The sequence below is a fragment of the Alligator sinensis genome, unplaced genomic scaffold (genome assembly GCF_000455745.1).
Source record: "Alligator sinensis unplaced genomic scaffold, ASM45574v1 scaffold30_1, whole genome shotgun sequence".
Lineage (NCBI taxonomy): Eukaryota > Metazoa > Chordata > Crocodylia > Alligatoridae > Alligator > Alligator sinensis.
In genome coordinates, this window is record NW_005842060.1 from 1,048,929 (window position 1) to 1,069,845 (window position 20,917).

A 20,917-nucleotide genomic window follows, 5' to 3' on the forward strand; every position below is an offset into this window, starting at 1 on the left:
CCCCCCCCCAGTGCCCTGCTCCGCTTCTCCCAGCTCACACGGGGGCTCCCGGAAGCATGAAGTGGGGCAAGGCTCCCCTTAACTTCCTCTTTCAATCCTGCTGTCTGCCTCAACAGGTTGGCGTAGAGAAACGCCTCCGTTTTCCGTATCCTTGTCCTCAACCCCAAATGCAACTTTTGCTAGTCTCCCCATGCATCTGCGGCACCTTACATGAGGACTAGAGTAAAGAGCAACCTTTGGCGCCCCTTGCTTTTTTTTTTCTTGCCTGGGTAGGAGGGAGATTTCAAGTGGGTGCATGTGTTAGTACCTTCAAGGCATGGGATCTTTGTATTTAGAAATGAAAAACCTGGCTTTGCTGATCAGGAAATAAATAGGTAAAGGGAGACCGGAGTCTGAGAGTCTCTGTTCTCATTGCTATATTTTGGAAAATGTGAAATCTTTGGCATCATCCATGTTCAGAAATAAATAGCATTTCTCCCTTTCTTTTTTTCCCCCTTTTTCTTGAAATGGAAGTGAAAGAAACTGCTGCTTAAACTGTTACATCAGCCCAACAAAAATGCTCCTTCTTTGACTCCTGCTCTTCAACTTTCTTGTAAAACAGAATGCTGACAATATGATTTGATAGCACGCAAAGGAAGAGAAATAATCCGGTTTCCTTTACAGTAGGTACCCAAGATAAGCGACAGAAGGTCAAGCTAGAACTAAAACACTTGAAAAATATTTAGTCTTTTTTTTTTTGTAGAAATAAACAAAAGGAACCTTCTTGTCACCCTTGGAAATTTGGATGAAGAGGAGAATCCTCATTTTTTAAAAAAAAAAATAAAAACCTTTTATATTCCTATTAGATGCAGAAAGCGCTCACTGCTAAAATGATATTTAACCCAAAAGAAAAGAGTGTAAAAACAAAACCTTGATGCAGTTTGTGTGTGAAAGGGGGAACAAAGCTGCTCTGGTTTAAAGTTATGGATCCGAGTTTGGTCACCAACTGATCTGGGAAGAACGCAGGCAAAAGAAACTGCTCCAGGCTTGTCTGTTCCACCTAAAGCTCGGAAACAGGAGAGAGAGAAAATGAGGCCAATGCAACATATTTTAAGAATTGTTATAAATGTTGCTTTGCTAGTATCTTGTCAAAATGTTTACAGATCCCTCTGTGGGACTTTATGCCACAAATTCAAATGGAACTGAATCCAGAAATGTAATGGAGAAGGATATTCAGGTTGTTTTTTACAAGATGATTCAGTGACATCAGAGTTTGAAAAAATCTTAAACATGAAAGGAATATGAAGGATATGGTGGAAATGATCTTATTATCAATGCCATGGTGCCAAAGATGCTGTCAGTTTTCTATCCCTATATTTTGTTCTAGGCTTCTACCTCGTGTTTTACTTTGGCTAAAAGGTGTGAGTTTACCGTCACCTCCCTTCTTCAGCCATGTTCTGGCTCCTGAAAGTGTATCCCTCTTTTCTTCCTCTTTCCCAAAATATCCTGTCTGCTGTGAAGGTAGAAGTGTTTTGTTACTTTTCTCCCACATCTAAGCTATTTCAAAGGTGTTTTTTTCTGGTTGTAGAATCCCTAGATTAGGCCCCTGAAAATAGCTCCTGTTCTTGTTTTATATGTTTATATCTCTTCCATGAAGTTACAGATTCAGCTGAGGGCTACGGAGCAGGAGAGTTCTTGGATCCAAACCCGTGCGGACTGCATTGGAGCAGTTGTCTCCACCCAGGTGGAATTGCTGCCCAGGTGGAGACAGTTTCTCTGATTGGCAGCTGTGAACAGAGACATGACTAGTAATTCACTTTGGTATAGTTTGGGAACACACTGCCTGCTAAGGCAAGTTACACATCAACTTGAGTTTGGTGTAAAAGATAAAGATGTGGGAAAGATTCAAGAGTAGCAGTCCCGGTAGTGCCTCAGCTAGTGTAGGTTTTTTTGTTGTTTGTTTGTTTGTTTAACTGCTGTTGCAGGCCTCAGATCAACAAGACAAGGTCAGTTTTACTGACATTAACTTCTTGATGTTGTTTGAAAAAGCTGCGAGCAGCTGTAGGCTCTGTTCATTTGTGGGCCCAGGTGTACAACTACCGTGGATTCAGTTCACACTTGGAAGGTTATCTTTCAGTCGCAAAGGTTAAAATTAGCTTTTATAAAAAAACTGAAAGCTTACATTGCAGAAATGACTGGTTTAGGCCCCTTCATTCACTTTCAGGCCATTGGGACTGAATGAATTTTTTCAGCCTTGTTTTAGCAAGACTGAGTCCAGAGACAGCATTAGATATTTCAGTTTCCACATCCTCACAGGCAAGTCTTATGTGTGAGGGTTTCCTTATCTTAATCCTATCCAGCTGAGGCTAAGCTCTGAGGCCTCCTCTGCATAGAGAGGTTTCTGCTGGTAGGCAGACTGAACAGTAGGATCAGAGGTACAGGATCCAGCTGTCCATTCAATATTTCGAACTTGGGATCTGGTGACACACAAGAACAAGAAAGATGAAACCTTCCATTTCAGAGGGGCTTGGGATTTAGAATATCTAGGGGATACTGTCCTCATTCTGTCATCGAATGCTCTTATATACACATTCCATTTCCACGTTAAACTTCAGAGCAGGTTTGGTAAGGTGAGATGACACCATACTTATTCTCCTCATTTCAGTGTGATCAAGGCATTTTGCTTTCTGGAGATCTTTCCTCATTCAGCAGTCCTCTGGTGTATTTCACTTATATCAGACCTCTTATCTCAGGATAATGGATTAGACCATCATACCGGCCTATTTGCATTTACTATATGATTTTTTGGATGGACTTTGGGGATAGAGCATTTTCTATTAGTGTGAAAAATATAACATATCAAGAAGGAGTATAGTGTAAAATGGAGAAAAGTTGTGGCCTGATGCGAATATCCACTTGTGCCCTTTGAGTCTCAAATCCCAATGAGTCTAACCAATCTACATTCTTTAAACATCTTGGGTCTCTTGTTGAAACCCTGTGGTGTATCTTTCTAGCATTTATATCTGTCATATACATAGAGAAGGGTTTTCAATAGTGTCTCAGCTTACAACCATCTTCCCTTAGAATGCAAAGGCTTAATGGATGCATTGTCATTTGTAAGAAGGGGTACCCTATTTCCTGACTCTCAGAACAGGACACGTCCCACTCCCCCCTCATTGCTCTGGCACACTTGGTGCCTCGGAGCTTCACTGGGACTGTCCCATTTGAAAATGGGGTGTATGGTCACCCTATCCATAAGGGAATTGACAGCAATATGGCACCTAATGTAGATTTAGCTGGTCATATGGGCCCTCCCTTTGAAACGAGAGCTTTCTATTCTTTCCTGTGTTTGTATATGTAGACCTCCTTCCTCCCTGTTTCCACGAGAAACTTTCATGCATCTGCCACCTGTGAAGCTGCTATTTAGAGGCTCTTTACACGCTGAAAGGCATTTAAGGTGAAGGCCTATTGGTAGATGAGTGCTCAATTTATTTTTAGATCCAAATCTGAGCACTCGCTACTTTAAGTAAATCATTGCTTGGGAATTTTGTAGTGTATAATATATGTGGACAAGTGCTCAAAGAAGAAAAAAGGTAGTTTATGTGTACAGGAAGGTCCATTGAAATAGGTTTTCCATATGTTTCTTTTATGACCTTCCCCTCCCTTTTGGGAGCTTACTGTACCATCAGGCCTGCTGTGAAGAAGGAATTGGAGTGCTGGTTGGTCCTTCATTGCCTTTTATACTCTGTTTTTTGAGGCACAAGTGTTCTCAGGGTGATGCACAGACTGAGATAACCCTGTTTAACTGAAACTCTCAGGTCTTGAGCAGATGGGGTGCATGAGTAACTAAAACGGAATACACGAATGGGCAGTCTATCTTGAATCACTAGCGTATTGTACCAGCAAACGATTTCTTTTTGTGTATTCTGCATGTTAGATGAGACGGTACTGCCACTAATTAGACTTTCACTGTGTTTTCTTAAAAGCTCTTTCAACTTTATTAAATTCATTTTTTGAATCTGAATAGCTGCAACACATCTGTTCTGTGCTCCATCTATGTTCATATGAACAGGGTTGCAAATTCTTATAGTCCTAAGTCTTTTCTCTCCACAAAGATATAAAACATGTTTAACTCTATGCATTTGTCCTTTGGCTTTATTACAAATAACATATTTTATCACATAACCACTAGGTTTGTGTAAAACAGGCCATATTCGATTCAGATTTGGCCTGAAATGCGGCACAGTGATTTAGATTTATTGATTTGGATCTCTGTCCTGATTTGACTCGGTTGAATCTGAAGATTCGATGCTGATTTGGGGAATCAGCGATTTGGCCACAGACACAGCTTTATTTAAATGTTTTTTCTACATACCTCAAGGTACCCGGGCACGGCTCATGAACGCTGCGAGGGTGGGGCGGATGGAACGTCCCACAGAAACGTGGCAGGAGACTCCCCCATGTACTTGGTGGCAGGCCTGGAAGTGGACTGGAAGTACTTCTGGTCCATTTCTGGGTCCACTGCTGAGCGCGTGGAGAACCTCTCTTATTTACAGAAGTGTATGTCCTGTTTCACTAGTATCTGGCTTGCTTGTGCTGTCCTTGTGTCGAATTTCATATTATTTCAGTGGCTTGATTAAGAGTGAAAACATCAAGTCTTTTGCTATTGCCTTATTTTTAAGTGAGACCCTGAGATTTCAGCATAGATCTTGTTTCATATGTGGTTATATGGGGAAAAATTAGAAAAATCAGAGTGGCCGCTTATCTGCCTTAAGATCATATTTTAAATGTTGCCTCTGCTGGAACTCCTGCATGCTGACCTGCAAATGCCTGGACGTGTGACAAACTATGTTTTTTCCTTTTCTTTTTCTTTTCTGCATTGTAAAACAAATTATTAAAGACATTTATAACTATAGCAAGCAAAACTGTGTCAACTAGTTACCATATTTGTTGCTAGTATTGTGTAGCCACATTCTCTTCACAAGGAAAAAGGTAATGTGCTGCTTTTACACATTAACATCCTAGTGTAGATGAGGTGAATTACCTTCTGTTTTAGCTGGTCAAGGTAAACCGTAGGCTTCCCCAGCATACTGAACTGTTCTTTTTGTTCCTCCAACAAGGTTTACCATGGCCAGACAAAATGTGTTAAAATGCTTGTTTTGCAAGCCCATAACTGGCAATGACACAAGTGACATTCCTTCAAAAACATCTGGTTTATGTCATCTTCCTTTTTCCTCATTGTTCTCCCAGTGCAGCTGCAGGTGGGCTAGCTGCTGGTGCTGCTGCCAAAACTGCTCTAAAAGCTGCATGGCTGTACATTAGCTGCTGACAGCTGAAGCTGTCTGGCAGTGAGATGTCAAATGCACCTTCACAAGTTGCTTTGTAGGCATGTGGAATAATGTTTCATCCATGCTTCATGGTAACAGTTTGAAAATGATTTCAGCCAGCAGAAAAAGAGAGGTGGAGGAGGTGTAACAGGAATTTTGAGTTTATCTCAGGTCCCAAAAGAGTAGTTTTTCTGTTATGTTTTCCCATTGTATGCTGTGGGAAAGATCCCCCAGTCAAAAGCCCAGCAACTACATAAAACAGCATGGGATTTTTGCCCACAGTGCTTTGAACAATGCTTTTCCTGGAAGGAGTCCTTGCTACGTGGATTCAATGATTTCCACTGGAATAAGAGCCAGCTGTCTGTGGGGATGTCTCTGTAGTCTACCATTTAATATGTAGCAGTTAGTGCAACCCACCTTGGTTTAGACTTGAGCTCCTGTATAGACAAATGCACAGACTGTTTATTCTCTTTAAATATAAACATCTCAATATTTTTATTAGTACCCTTCCTTGTATGGTATTTTCTAAATTCTCAGCACAGTTTTTATTAGGTACAACTCTGTTCTGAAGTAGCAAATTTTGCCTGTATGGGCTAATGAGTGTGACTTTTATACTTGGTTGTCTTAGTGCAATTTAAATGCATCTTTCTTGACCTTTTTTGCATATCCAAATGCTACCTTTGTGTATAAAGGGATGCAGAAAAATGATATAATCCTATAATATTTGAGAAATAGTTTGATTATATTACTCAAATTCAGAGCTTGTTCCTTTAAAAATGGCCCTTCTTGACTTTTGAGTGTTGAAAAGTATAACCATAATAACATTTTGATATGAAATATTCCTTAGGTTTTAAGAAAGAAGATAGGATAGTGTAAAAAACCACAAAATTACTTTTTGTCTTCAGGACTTAAAACTGCTGGTTTGTAAAAACAAAACAAAACAAAACAAAACAAAAAAAACAAAACAAAAATAAATAAATAAATAATAATAAAAAAAAAAGGTAGGGGTGGAATTACTACAGCAAAGGACTTGCAAAGTCCATAACTCTGAAACTCTTTGGCTGGACATCATATGAATACTTTGTTGTGTGCATAAGATGCTGTACAAGGGAAAAGTCCCTTTTCAGCTGTGGAGCTCATAATCCACTGCAAAGCAGAGCCCCTTTATGCATACCTCACTAGACTGCAGCAGCTATTGATGACGTCCTTGTATCTTACAAGGTTCACATAGCCTGAACTTCTGTCTTAGTCCTGTGTGGTCAAGTTTGCTAGGCATAGGCAGCAGCATAGCCTTCAACTGTGGGCTTAGTGAAAGATGTTAAACAAAATGTGCTTGTCACAACATGTGATTTTAAAAGCTCATGACTTGTTCAAATAAAAAATAAATTTAACCTTGGAGCACTGACTTTTTCTAATGAGTGTTTAACTTTTGTATCTCCAGCCTTTTTACTGAGGGAGCTATTTAAAAAGAGCTCAGGTGACTGCGCCATTTTTTTCTCAAACTCCCCCATCAAACAAAAAGCCATCAGATAGAAACAGTGTCTAAAAAAATGGTCCTGAAAAAAAGATAGCATGTAAATAAAACAGGATTAGATTTAAAAGTTGTCACAGACCTGATCAGGGTGGGGTTTCCAGAGCCCTGAGTTTGGTCCCCTCTGTGCTGCTACTTGTCCCAAGGAATAGACTGATGTTGTCTTGGGATTGCTCCCTACCTCAACTATCCTTAGCTTCACTGTTCTTATGCTGGACCCTCCAGCTACAGGGAAGAAATCTCCCTGCTCCAGGTAGCTCCCCACTCCCTGCTTCCAGTGGGTTATGGAAGAATTTTTTAGGTTCCCCCCCCCCCCAGTGGAAAAAAAATATCCAGTTGGGGACTTCATTGATATATGGAACTGAGTTTTCTTCAGTAGGGCTCTTAGGGATTTGTTTTCAGTTTAGAGTAAAACCAGGCTCTTGCCTAGGTTTTAGCTCAACCCCTTTGATCATCTTTTCACACTACTTTTTGCATTTATGAGACATGGGCTTGCTTGCTTGGCTTGGGGCATAGTTAGAAGCCCAGTTTTTGTGCTCTGCTCTCCAAATACATGGGTTCTAAGAAGGGGTAACAAACATAAAGATGTGGTTGTTAATATATTTTAACAACCTGTTACGTGTGTTCAGAGTTGAGCTTACAAACTGAACTATGCGTGCAGATACAGGGCCATGCACACATAATTGTGTTGCACATTTCTCTATGTGCAGCACTTTTCTCTTATGCTCCAACCTTCTACCTCATCATTTGCATTAAAGCATTCTCTGAGATGACTGATTATGGTCCTACTGTATTACCCCTGACTGTATTTAATACAGAGTACTTGCAAAAGGCCCTTGGTACTGCCTGCCCATTTGTTTGTCCAGGAAGAAGCATCTTGAAAAGACAAAGTTCTGTATCTTAGTTCAGCAGTCTGTTTGTGTTTGCCTAATTATTCCTCTCCCTCCTCCCCTTACACTTACTCTAGGTTGAATATATTTTAAAATATTTTTGTATTGGAGAAGCTCAAGTTGATCCATGAGATTTCTTGGGTGGACAGACTTCCCATTCTGCACCTCCCCCCGTTCCTTTGTGGCTTATTAGTCCTTTCCAGTCACTGGTTTGCTGATCAGTCACCAGGCAACAAAACACCTTGGCATACCTTGATGATTTTTTTGCTTAAAGGCTTAGAAACATTCTTTCAATTTGGAGTCTCTAGCAATTAAATATTTTCCACCACTGTGCGCTTTGATGTTAATGTTACCAGACTGTTACTGGTAATGTTTTTGTAGTCTGTGGGCCATTCATCGGGCCAAAACCTCCCTTTTTAACCTTTTAATTAAATATATTGACCACTTTTGATGACCTAAGATGCTACTTCCAAGCCAACAGATGGGGAGAGGGGGAGAGACTATAAAGCACATGAGAGAGGAAAGTTGCAGCTGTAGGTTGCGTTGTGATGCAGAATGTTAAAGACAAGAGACTTTTTTTTTTCTTCCTGAACAAAACAATATCATATTTCATTGCTTTTCCAAGGCTTTTTCCCTCAGTTGGGCTAAGGTGCCTATCAGTTTACTGGAGAGAAGATCCTGAACCAGTGGTGGAAAAGAAGGGTCAGAGATAGAATTTGGCTGTAGGTTGGACTGTGTCCTGCTGCAGAACAATTAGCAAGAAGTACAGTGGTAGAGCAGGCCAGGGAGAGGGTCCTGAGAGATTGGTGATGAAAATTTGGGACTCAAGAGTTTCTGAGGGAGCAGAAGGAACTGGCTGAGTAGCTGTTTAGTCTGATGGCTTCATAATAGATAGATAATAGCCCCCCTGCTTGTTTGTGTGACTGAATGAGTAGGGTGGGGAATGAGTCAGTGCATGGACTGTTGAAAGGGAAGTGAGCATGGATGGGTATTTCTTGTTCATTTTAGCCCTCAGTACATTGGTAAGATAAGTAGGGCTGGAAAGGACCTCCAGAGATCAACCACTGTAACCCCCGGCCTGAGGCAGGATCATCCCTATCCAAACCATCCCACATAAAATATAATCCAAACTTTACATAAGACTTCCGTCAACCCTGACACAACATAGACCTAACACCCTAACTGGTCACAAGTAAATCAGGAGAACCACAGCAGCCAATGTCCTGCTTCTATAAAATGTTGTCAATGATGCTCAAGAGGTCCTGGGTAGAAGGCCATGCCCCCTGCTACAGAGGAGAGTCTCTTACCAATGACCAGGGGTGTTTAACTCCCAGCCTGCAGAGCTGTGTGATTTGGTGCCCCTAGCTGTCCCATGGGTCTGAAAATTTGGCGTTGAGGTAGTAGTGGCAGCACTAATTGCCATTCTCCTACTGGTAAATTTCCAGACCTGTGGGGAGTGTGGAGGGCTGGATACTGTGGCCCTGTGTGCTAGATCAAGTGTTTGGGTCAGGGGTGATGCTGGGCTGGGCCAAGGTGGTGCAGAGCCTGATCCAGGTGCTTAGGGTCAGGCTGAGGTGGCACACAGGGCTGGGCCTAGGCAACCTCAGCCCAGACATGTGCTCTCTTTCAGTATAGAAATTATTTTGAATGGGCAAGAAGTTTTAAACTAGAATTACATTTTGAAATAAAATGCAGGAAATATGTTTTGGTAGTGTTTTATAATTAATAAATACAGTCTGGTAACTGATGTCCATTTCAGGCTCATCATAGCACTTTATCTAAAAATAGATCATTTTAAGTTGCAGTGCTGCAGGATTTAAATTTCACATTAAAAATAGCGAAAGTTAAACTGGGAAAAAAATGTTCCCAAAAGAATTCTTCCTACAATAGTGATTTACTGGCGGTAATTTACACAACACGCATGTGTTGGGATTTCCTATGATACTAATTTATTGGTTATACCTTGTATGGCATCACTGTATCTGGACTAAGGTCTTTGCTATAGTGTTTCCATTTCATATTTGGGGTCAGGCTAAGTTAATGAATGGTATGTTTGACAGGTGGTTATAATAGGATGTTTCTTTAAACTTTTTAAAGAAAACAAAGGGATATAGGTTTTAATAGTATTTTGTATTGGCTAGAGCCTGGGGGATTGTTGGCCATAATATGAATTATGTTAAGGGCCAAACAGTAGTCAAATCCTAAAAATAGGTATGTGGTTAATGCAGTTTTAAGAGTCATGACATATATGACAAGCATATTTATAAGATATAACTAATCCAAACAGGAATGTTGTCTCTACCTTTTTCCTATAAGAAAACAGACTAATGAATAAACATCAATCAAAAACTTCCCAGTGTTATAAAATGGTGAATGGAGGGGAATATAGAGGTTATACAGTGACCTGACCTCATGTTAGTGGAGACATAATAGCTAAGGTAGGACAGGTTTGTGCAACATTCTGTTGTCTAGATAAATGATAGTTCTGGTGATTTAAGGGAACCTGTAGTGAAGCAGGTGTATTACCTTGTATAAATGCTAGTTTCCATGAGAAGTCAAAAAGATCAAGGCACTGGGCAGCATGCCGTATCCAAAGCAGGTTTACCCAGTTGCTTGACAATCTACATATCATGTAATTTATAAAAACATTTTTTGTTTTTTGCTTGTCTGCATATGATAAAACAAAACAAAGAGAAAGTGCCAAGCGTAGACACACACATGCAAAGAAAACACTGCAGAGATTTTGGCTTCATATATTTGGCTTTTGTACCACCAGAGGGCATGGGACTACACTTATTTTTCCACACAATTCTACCACACGTGCATTGATTTTTTTGTTTTGTTTTGTTTTTGTTATAAACTTTACAGATATCTTAGTTATCTTCTTAAGGTGCTGTGGCCTATATACCAGGTAATTTAACCTGGCCTCTAATATCTCAAATATTTGGAAGGATAGAAAGTTGGTCATTGTTATTATATATAATGTAATTATAATAAACAGAATACTGGGAGAAGATGAAGTAGCTGGCACATTATAAGTGGTTTGGAAAGCAATAAGTAGATGTCTGTTCAGCTATGTTACATTCTGGTATTTGGTATTACTAGATTAATTTAAACAGGCTGAAGGAATACACATTACAGATATGCAATAGCCCTTAAAATTAAAAGGTAGTAAGTTTTTAAAATCAAATCTACAGGTTTGTAAAGACGGATTGTTATAAAGACTATATGTCATGGAAATGGCTATGTAGGGTGTCAAGGTTATTTTGTCTATCAGGATAAGCGTTAGCTCTTTTAAATACAAAAAAGGGAATATTAAGGGATTTAAAAATGATACTAATCATATTTTAAACAAGAGACTTGGTACAGTTAGGCCTCCTCAAACTGAAATACAGAAATCTGAACTACTTTGACAAATGAAGAAAATAATTTGGGCCTTAAAAAGGATGTGAGAAGGGGATGCCTCAAGAGAATAGTGGTAGGAAACACTCTCCTTATGGTTTTACCAGTGTTTTAGGAATGAATTGCTTTTTCTGCCATTTAAGCCTCTGATCTTATGGGACATTGAGGCTTTATAATGTACCATAAAAATAAGAGTAGCACTTGCAAAAACTGAGCAAAATTCCTGGTTATGGCTCTTCATAGCAGGTGTGTTGAACAGTTGAGATAGCAAGGTACTGCTAAAATGTGAGCACTTAATTCATAAATGCTAGTACAGCATCAGATAAAAGGGTTCATTAAAAGGGATTCATTAAAATACAGTTGTTGTTTTTAAACATTTTTATCTTATTTAGTGTTGTGTTAGAAGTCTGAATATATAGACTTTGTTGTTGATATTGTGGAAGTTTTTCGGTAAAACATTATTATGTTTTGCATATATTTGGGGTAGGTCAATAACTTATTAGTTTAAATTGCCTTTTATTGTGATGCTGGTACCTGTGCCCCCAGCGCATGAGTGGCCATACTGTTTAAGCAATCGAGGAGGTTACTCAGCAAAAATGTTGACCTATGAACAATTCTTGTACCTTTCTAAACAAGGCAGTTTTCAATTTTTGTTTCATTATTAGCCTTTTTTGTTCTTTGTCAGTTATCTAGTGGGTTTCTTATACGCAAAGAAAACAAGTACCAGTTTTTGTTTAAGTGTATATTTAAAATTCAGAAGGTATAAAACTGCCATTTCACATTGAAAGACCATTTTAGATGTAGAAACTTATGGCCCATTTTAATCCCACTTAAGAATTTAAGTGATTCCATAAAAAAATGGCTTTCACAGTTACTTACAGATATGCCAGTAAATGAAAAGGCTAGGAAAAAAATGATGGGAAATGAAGTTTAAATCAGACATTTCTAACTATATGTATTTGTATTTATTTGCTGTGATCAGTTTGGTACTTGAAGCAAAATATGACCTTTGAGACTCTTTATGTTGTTGTTTAAATATTGTAGAATGAAGTCATGTTTATAAAAGAAAAGAAGACCTTTTTTGGTTTTGTTTTTTCCTTTAGACAGAAGATTTTTATATACTAGTTTAAGAAACTTTCCTTTCCTTTATTCTATGGTTCATGTACAAAACAAAGGCATATTTAATATTTTTCCCCTATAAAATACTGGTCCAGTAGAATTTAAAAATTGAATTCCAGACCCCTAGATTTGGAAGGAGATGATTTGGAGACTAATGGATTTTTTTTTTTTTTTAATACAGGGCCAGCTTTCAATATTGCAAGAAAAAATAGATCATTTGGAACGTTTGTTGGCAGAAAATAATGAGATTATATCAAACATAAGAGATTCTGTGATCAATCTGAGTGAATCGGTCAAAGATGGTCAAAGAAATCCAGAGGCCATAAATTTCAGTCAAGGATCTTTCTCAGAACTTCTTCCATCTGCTCCAGTTTCCCTTGCAGTTGATCCTGAGGATTGCTCATTTGCATCAAAAAGTGGAAGTCAGGATTCAGATGTACAGGTAAGAAGCATGTGAATAATAACCATTCTACCCTGGTCATTTTTCATTCCCTGCCATCTTCCCCTTAAGCTCCTTGGTTATAATCAACTTTTAATTTCCCTGGAGAGTTCTCCAGCTACCAGTACACTATCTTAATTGTAACTAAGTCTTTCCAGTCCAAGGCAGCATGGAGCTGCTTTTGGTACTGGTTATTGTGTTTCAGTTAACTGAAGAGTATACTTCATGATACTTTCCCTTCATATTCTCCCTATTGGTATATATCTTGGTGGTGGTAACTCCTGCCATATTGCCAAAAAATTTAACCAGGGTATGACAGCTCTGTAGAACACTACTATTTGGTTATAAAACCTCCCATCTGATGGTTTGAGCTCAGATAATTTACTGCCAAACATTAGAACAGATTATACTTTGGAAAGAGTATATTTTAGTACATTAACTTTCTTTTTTTTCCTCCCCTTCCCAAACTTTTATAAATTGTACCAATCAAATGGAAATACAGAAATTGCTTTTATGTGCTGCTTTTACAGATGAGGAGGAGTGTGGATTTTTTGGAAGAGGAGATGAGATGTGTGACAGGGGATAGGAAAAAAATCTTTTTCACTTTTGAATACTTACGTCTCAAAAATTGCCTCAAAACGTTTTAGGTTGAGGTTTTTTGGGGGTTTTTTTGTCATGAAGTATCTATTACTTCAATTTATTTCAGTATATGCTGAGGGGATTTGCCATCTTTGAAAGTCAGGCTCTTTAAAGAAAAAAAATATTTTGATGCCTTTGATATGCACAGGATCTTTGACTTATCATTGTGCTACTGTTTTAAAGAACAGAGAGGACCCTTTGTGTGCTACATGAAGTCTCATGCCCGTATTATTATTTTGGAGGGATGGCGTGGATATCATGAGCATTCATAGATGAAGCAGAGTTGGTGCTCAGTTCAAACCCTCTGAGGGGAGGGTAGCGCATGGGTCTGAGTTGGGACTGGGGGAGGTTCGCAGCTTTCAAGAGCAGGGACAGGGGAGAGGAGAGGCATGGGTTCTCAGAGTGGTGGGTGGGGAGAGGCCAGCCGTACCCATATCAGAAATGCCTAATCAGTTGCATTTGAGTAGCTGCTGCTCCAGCTGTTGCTCTTAAAGCAGCAGCAGCCAGGAACTGTTTGGGAGTTTTCAGCATGTGCATGCTGCCAGGGTGTGGACTTCACTGGGGTAGGTGGTAATTCTGGCACCCCTCCTAACTTGGAGCCTGAGGCAGGTGTCCGTCTCACCCACTGCTAGTTACACTACTGTTCATAATTGCTGTACGCAGATTTTAAATTGTCAAGTCTAGATCACTCAGATGAAAAACATCTGGAAGTGGGAGAGTTTTAACAGTAGGAAGGAGAGATGTTGGGCTCTAAATGGACTAAATGCAGACATGAAAATATTTGTAAAATCATATTAAAATGTTTATAAGCTCTTTAGGGATGTTGGCAGTTAATCATAATATTACTTTGCATATATATAAATAGCCATTTTTCAAAATCAGCAATGTACACAAGCATCATCACGAAAAATCCATATTGCATTCAAAGCTTTATCTTAATGCAAAAAAAAAAAATTAAACTGTTGAAGTTATAAATAAATGTCAATGACCACATTGGGGATTGGTGAGAGCAGCCTTTAAGAGTGTTGTAGCCTTAAAAAGATGTCCAAGCTGCAAATATTCATTGAATTTTGAGGCCAGATTGGTGTATTGTGATCAATTTATTCTGACTTCTTGCAGGGCTATAGAATTTCACCAAGTAATTCAGATATCCTCTTAAGCATATCGGCATTCTTTTAACAAAACATTAATTTTAACACAAAATTTTGGTTTTAAAGACTTAAGTGATGGGGTGATAACATCAGATTGGAACTTCATGTTCAGTTTGGTTATCTACTGTGACCTTCCCTTTGTTATACAATCACTGCTCCTGCAAGTGTGATTCTGCAGTATTTGTTTTAAGATATGACCTTACAGTTGACTGCGTTAATGCAGGGTTTTTTTTAATGAGACTTGCTAACTGATACAGATTGCTCATGTACAGTGGTACCCACCTCATCCCCCTCCCAGGTGGGGCTGGTCTGCAGGCTGGATGAGGGGTGTGGGGCCATGTCATCTGGCTCAGAGGGCTAGAATTTGGTAGTGGTAGTGTTAATTGTTCTGGCTTCTGGAGCCCCAGCAGCTGCCACTCCTCCCAACACCAGATTTCCAGCCTGATGGATCAGATGATGTGATTCCATGCTCTGCATCGTGATTCCATGCTCTGCAGGCCTCCCCATGAGTCTGGACATTTGGGGGTGGGATGAGTAGCATTACTGTACTTACTTTATTCTAAGGTTATTTTTTTCTCTATTTAGCATGGAGGGAAAAGCTGCTCATCTTAGAATTTAGTACAGGGGAAGTGCGGGGGCGGGTGGCTGTTGTGGCTTGGGCCCCAGCCTCTACCTTTGTGATTGGAGATGTAGCCACAACTGCTGCCTGATTCTTCCCCTCTTTTGCTTCTGCACCCTGTCATCTCCCCACTGTCGCCTCTTTCCCCCCCCCCCCCCGCATCTCCCTCCCTCCACAGCCTCTGCCCCTCTTCCCTTCCTCCCCACCTTTGTCTGTGCCAGCGAGCCTTGTGCATGCTGCAGCCTGGGGCATTGAGCATGGCCCTAGCCTAGTCTTGTAGTAGTGGGCTAGACTAGGGCTGTGCTCAGTGAATGAGGTTAGAATGGGGATGGAGCCTCCTGGCACAGAGCAAGGGTACGTGTTGGGGGTGGGGAGGGGAGGAGGAAGGGTGGGGATGGAGAGGCTGGAGGAGGGGGGAGGGCGAAGGGCAACAGCAGAAGCTGGGGTGGAGGCAGGAGAAGGAGCACAGTGGGGAAGGGGAGGCTGAGGCTGTGGCGGTGGCAGGAAGGTAGGCACAAGCAAGGGGCAAGCTGCTTGACCTCGTTGCTTGACTGCTCCATCTGCCCCTTGTAGCAGTGGGGGGAGATGAAATAAAGACAACCCCTGAATAATTAGATTCTATAAATGGAAAATTATGACAAATTTATAAATTTTCCATGTATACAGTGGAGACGTGTAGGGTATGCATGGGGGTACACATGCACCCCCTGAGAGCTCCAGTGCACCCCCTCACAGCCAGCGTTCCCCACTTAGGCTATGGATGGGGGAGAAGGTGGGAGCACTGGTGCCCCCCCTGAGAGCACCGACTGAGGACTGAGCATTTCTGGGTGCACCCCTGGCCTATCCAGACATGTTGCTGGCACTTCCAGGTTGGCGCATGTGACTGGTGGGTCCACATGATCAGCTGTGGGGGGCCCCCTCCCCGATCACTGACTGGCTGGTGGTGGGCAAGTACTCCCCAGACTCAGGAGGCACCAGTCGCCAATGCATATATATTTAATTTAATATTAAATTTAATATTTAATTATTGGAGGATCGTCTTAAATTCAGGGTTGTCTTGAATTCATGTAAACATGGTAATTGTTGTGTCACCAGAACCTGCAGCTATCAACACTCTCAGCACTGTCATGCCACCAAATTTCCAGACCCATGGGTACCTTCATCACCCCTGCCATGGTGTGATTGTGTTTTGTTACCATTTATTCTTTACCACTTCGCATATTATTGTTGTTTGCAAACTCCATTGGTGATTATTTAAATTCTTCTACATCTTTGACAAAGATATCATTTAACTTTGGATTGAAAATATTGCTGTAGAGGAACCCCACTAGAAATGCCCATATTGGATCATGATTCTACGTTTACGGTTACTTTTTGAACTATGTTTATTGTATCATGTCCTAAGTGAAATGCTTGAGAAAAGTGTGAATATACTGTGTGAACACAACTTACTTAAACTTGCAATTTTTTTTAATGAATTTGTTTGACAAGACTTTTTTAATGATAAAATCTGTGTTGAATGGCATTAATTTTATTATCCTCCTATGACTTTTTACTGTATCAACTTTTCCATTTTCGTCAGTGATTGTTGGGCTAACTACCTTATCGTTACCTATATCATAAAAAGATAAATAGTTTATACCGTTCTTGGGCCGTTTCTTTTAAAACTCTTGGGTATAAGTTTGCCTGACTCTGCAGTCTTAAAAGTATTCAGTTTCAAATCTTGCTTTTTAGCGTCCTACTATTCCAGAACAAATTAGGGAAGTAGCTGGATAGGCAGGGGTGTCATGCTAGGAGCTTAAAAGGCTCCCAGAAGAGTAAGCAAGAGAGGAGGAAGCAAGCGTTGAGCAAAACAGCTTACTACAAAGAGGAGATAGACTGCTGTTCCTGGGCCAGAGACAAAAGACTCCTCTCCTCATACCCGGGGCAGAAGCATTTTGCTTTGTTTATTTGTTTGCCTAAAGACTGAGAGTTATTTGGGAGGACTAGCTGAGTGGCTTCTCATGGAGCAGAACCTGCCTGCAGATGCCAGCAGGCTGGGTAGCTTGCTACATGTGCACTTTAAACCTCATTACAGTATATTTAAAACTTAGAAAATGAACCATAAAAATTAATGTAAAAGTTTTCATTTTAGTAGTCATCCTTGTAACTAGTAAAAAAATTAGTCCAAAACACATTTGTATACATTTTAAGAATATACTTACATTATCACCTTTTATTTCCTTGCAAAATAATTTGATTTACAATATGTAACCAGTATTTTTTCCAAGTTTTTCAGCATTTACTTTGGTGCTTCTCAGTCAGGATGAGTTTGTACACTGAGAGAGAGCTTAGGACAGGGGAGAGCAATTATTTTGGGCAGGGGGTGGCTTACTGAGTTTTGGCAAGCCATTGAAGGCAGCATGACAGACAGCTAGGGGCAGATAAATATTAATTTTCTAAATTTTTGAGGGGCCCCATGGGCCGGATAGAATGGCCTGGCCCATGGACTGCATTTTGCCCACCCCTGGCTTAGGATATATGGATGTTACAGGGCAAAACTTGAAAACAGGAACCAGCAGCCAGGATAGCTAGTACTAGTTCCAGGCCAATACCATACAAATAATTCTTCATAGAAAGATTTTCTTTCAAAAGTCTTTGCAGCTTGTCTCTCTTTCTTTGGATGGTATCGTGTGGAGCAGAGTTCAGTTTCTCTTCAACCTCCTTAACTTGGTCTACAGCAATCCAAATGGGACTTTTTCCAATGTCAGTGTAAATGTCCTCAGAGTTGTAAAATATGTCAAGATAGGTTTTCTTACAGTTGATTAATCTAGACTGTGCCGATTTGAAACGGTATTTGTCTGAGGAACAAGAAAAGATGGATTATTTAATCTATTCCGAATATTATTGCTGAGCACCATACCTCTACAGAGGTCAGCAGTAAAGAAGAACTAGACTTCTGTTCAGAAGAGTTTGTATGCTTTCACTTTTTTCTTCACTTAGGACTAGTTCTTAACTTTTATACTAGGCACCCCATGGAAAATGTCAGCTCTTAGTTTATGCTCATTTGTTGAGTAAAGAGAGAAGAATTGCTCTATTAATTTGTTGCAAAGAATTCAGAGTCAGGGAGCCACGGCGCCCAGGTTCAAAATTCCTTTCTTGGGAGGCAGGTGGCTGCTAGTCTTCACATGTTGCTGGATCTGGAATTTTTTTTCATGTGGAGCTTGCTATCCATGTAGTTGACAAAATAATTTTACCATTGGTTGTAAACATAGCATCAGCTGCAATCTATTGCCATAATAATACTCTTTTAGATTTATCTTTTGGCGTTATTAGCAATAAACATCTAGCACCAACTGAAAGCTCTCAAATAGCGTTAGAGTAATGAAAAGGAAAATCTCACATAAACAGTACTGCGGTTTCTCCACTGAGGCAATCTGTCTTACTGAGTTTACTGTTGTAGTACTGTGTGTGGCATCAGGTGTACATGAGAGTACACAAAGTTATATGAACTTTCCAATAACCCTGTTAGACTGAAGAAAAGCAAAGGAAGCCTTGTGAGCTTCAAAGGGTTGGAAGTCTATCTGTGGGGAGGACTGCATCTGAGTGGAAGAGGCTGATGGGCAAACCCGATTAGCTTTTATCTACATTATATGTTGGGCAATATTATGGGGCTTTTCAGCTAGAAATGACCATGTTGGAAGTTTGCAAAAGTAATGTTCAGGATTGTGAATGCATTAGAAGCATGCATAATGAAAAGCGAAGTTTTTTTTTTTAAGCCCTTGAAAAGTAATATATTATCCTTCAAAATGCAAATGTATGTCTTCTATGCATTAACATTATCATTATATACAAATTCCTCAAATATGCATGTATATGCACTAGAGGTGCACAGATATATTGGTCCATATTGTATCGGCACTGATAAAAAGGAAAATTGACATTATCTGTGTGAGGAAAGAGAAGAGCCCCAGGGAAGTAAATTGGTCCCACCTGAATTGCAAAGAACTCCACAGGGCTCATTCTTCACCCGGTGTTTCAGGAGGGGAGGGGGAGTCAGCCGGAACTCCAGGATAAAAGGAGACCCAGGGCAGACAAAAGAGGAACACCAGAAACCGGAAGTGGCTGACTCAGGCAGAGAGACGGCAGGGATAGCTGAAGGCACTGAGAAAGCAATGGAGATCGGGTTTAAGAAAACCAGGTCTGTGGAGGGAGCTGCCAAGGGAGAGAACCTTGAAAGAAATGCCCGGAGAGAAACTGAAACAGCTGGGGGGGCAGTTAGAGGGTACCGTAAAGACCCTAATAGCAGGGGTGAAGGAAAAGGGTACCATAAAGTTGGGAATATGAGGGCAGAGCAGTGCCAGTTTGTTTTCGTTTTCCTTTTCATTAGAGTGAGAGGGAAGTCATCCCAGATAGATAGTGCGCTTGCAACTATCGGAACAATAGGTCAGGAAAAGAACTGGCTAGGATTAATGGCAGATCTGTGCAGGGCTCCAAACCGGGTGAAGTACAACCAGGCCCATCGGAGCTATTGATTGGCCAGACCTAGAGACCCACAGAGCATTTTGTACTGCTCGGAAGCAGAATGTCTAAACCAGTGCTTCTCAGAGTGGTGGTCCGCGGACCAACTGGCCCGTAGCGAGTTGCCAGGAAAGAAATAAATATATTTTCAGAAGCATAACATTGATATGTCATAGCACCACAGTTCGTACGTTCCAACACTCCAGGTGATACCATGTTGTGTGAAGTGAGGAAAGAGAAAGAAACGGCCAGTCATGCATTTGTGTAGTGCTGTTACATGCAGTTCCTGCCACCGGCTGAACTGGGCACTGGTCTCTGGCCCACTGGAAAAAAATTGCTGGTCTGCCACATCAGATAGTTTGAAAAGCACTGGTCTAGACTGCTGAATTAACACCCAATGGAACGGGTGAGGGTGTAGGGGTTGGTGGAGCCCTCACTACACTAAAACAGATTTCAAGAGCGAAAGAATCAAAATCCACACCACATCAGCATTCTATTATCTCCTGTAACAACAAGTAATGGCAGGAGAAATTGTGGATGTGTGGGAGAGTCCAGCAAGACATCGTGGTGGACTTTGGCCCATTAGCTGAGGTGCTAAAACTGTCTTGGTGTGGAAGACAGCATAAGAAAGGGAAAAAAAAAAAGAGAAACAGCATAGAAAAGGCAATGAGCATCAGAGACTGACAAAAACATAGAACGGTAGAGACACGCCTCTACCCCAGATATGGGCATGGTTTTGCGGTGAAAGCCTGCCATTGGACAATTGGCAATTGGCTTTTTTTGGCTGATGTGGCTGATAATGTCTTTGATAAAACTCACATGAATGCACACAGTTGCAGCATGCATGTGGCCAGCCCAGCATCTTAGAGAGCAGCATCCGGCTGGTAAGTCTTTTGGGGGGAGGGGCAGGGGGGCAGATTGAGGCCTGTGTCATAAGGAAGGGAATGCAGCTGGGGCTGCGCTGAGAGGGGGGCTACAGTGAGTTCTGGGGTAACTATAGCCATAGCCCTCCCAGCACCACTGCTGGCTGCCCCGAGTGCAGCCCTGGCCCAAACCCCCTGCCAGGAAGAGCCCGGTGCCAGCCCCAGCCCACAGCAGCAGTGCAGCCTTGCCATGCACACAGATCTGGGGGGCAGACATTCGCCATGGCTCCCCTGGAGATGCGTGTAGTGGCAGGATCTGCCCCCTGGATGAGCCGCTCGCAGCTTTGTCCTGCGCCCTGCCCTGGCAGGGCAGCGCCAGCCCCGCTCCCTCCCTCACCGCGGGGCCCTTGATCTGCCCCACGCTCCCTCCTCTTTCCCCCCCCCCCCAACCCCCCCCA

At 41.1% G+C, this 20,917-nt stretch overlaps 1 protein-coding gene across 1 annotated transcript in view; it reads left to right on the forward strand.

Annotated features, from left to right (window-relative positions):
* Nucleotides 1-20,917, forward strand: part of MAN2A1 (mannosidase alpha class 2A member 1) — a 229,426-nt gene that overhangs the window by 2,043 nt on the left and 206,466 nt on the right. Inside the window, exons 2-3 of the mRNA XM_025203529.1 lie at nt 11,815-11,889; nt 12,430-12,690. Of these exons, the coding sequence (XP_025059314.1) occupies nt 11,815-11,889; nt 12,430-12,690 (336 nt within the window). The remainder of the gene's footprint in view (nt 1-11,814; nt 11,890-12,429; nt 12,691-20,917) is intronic.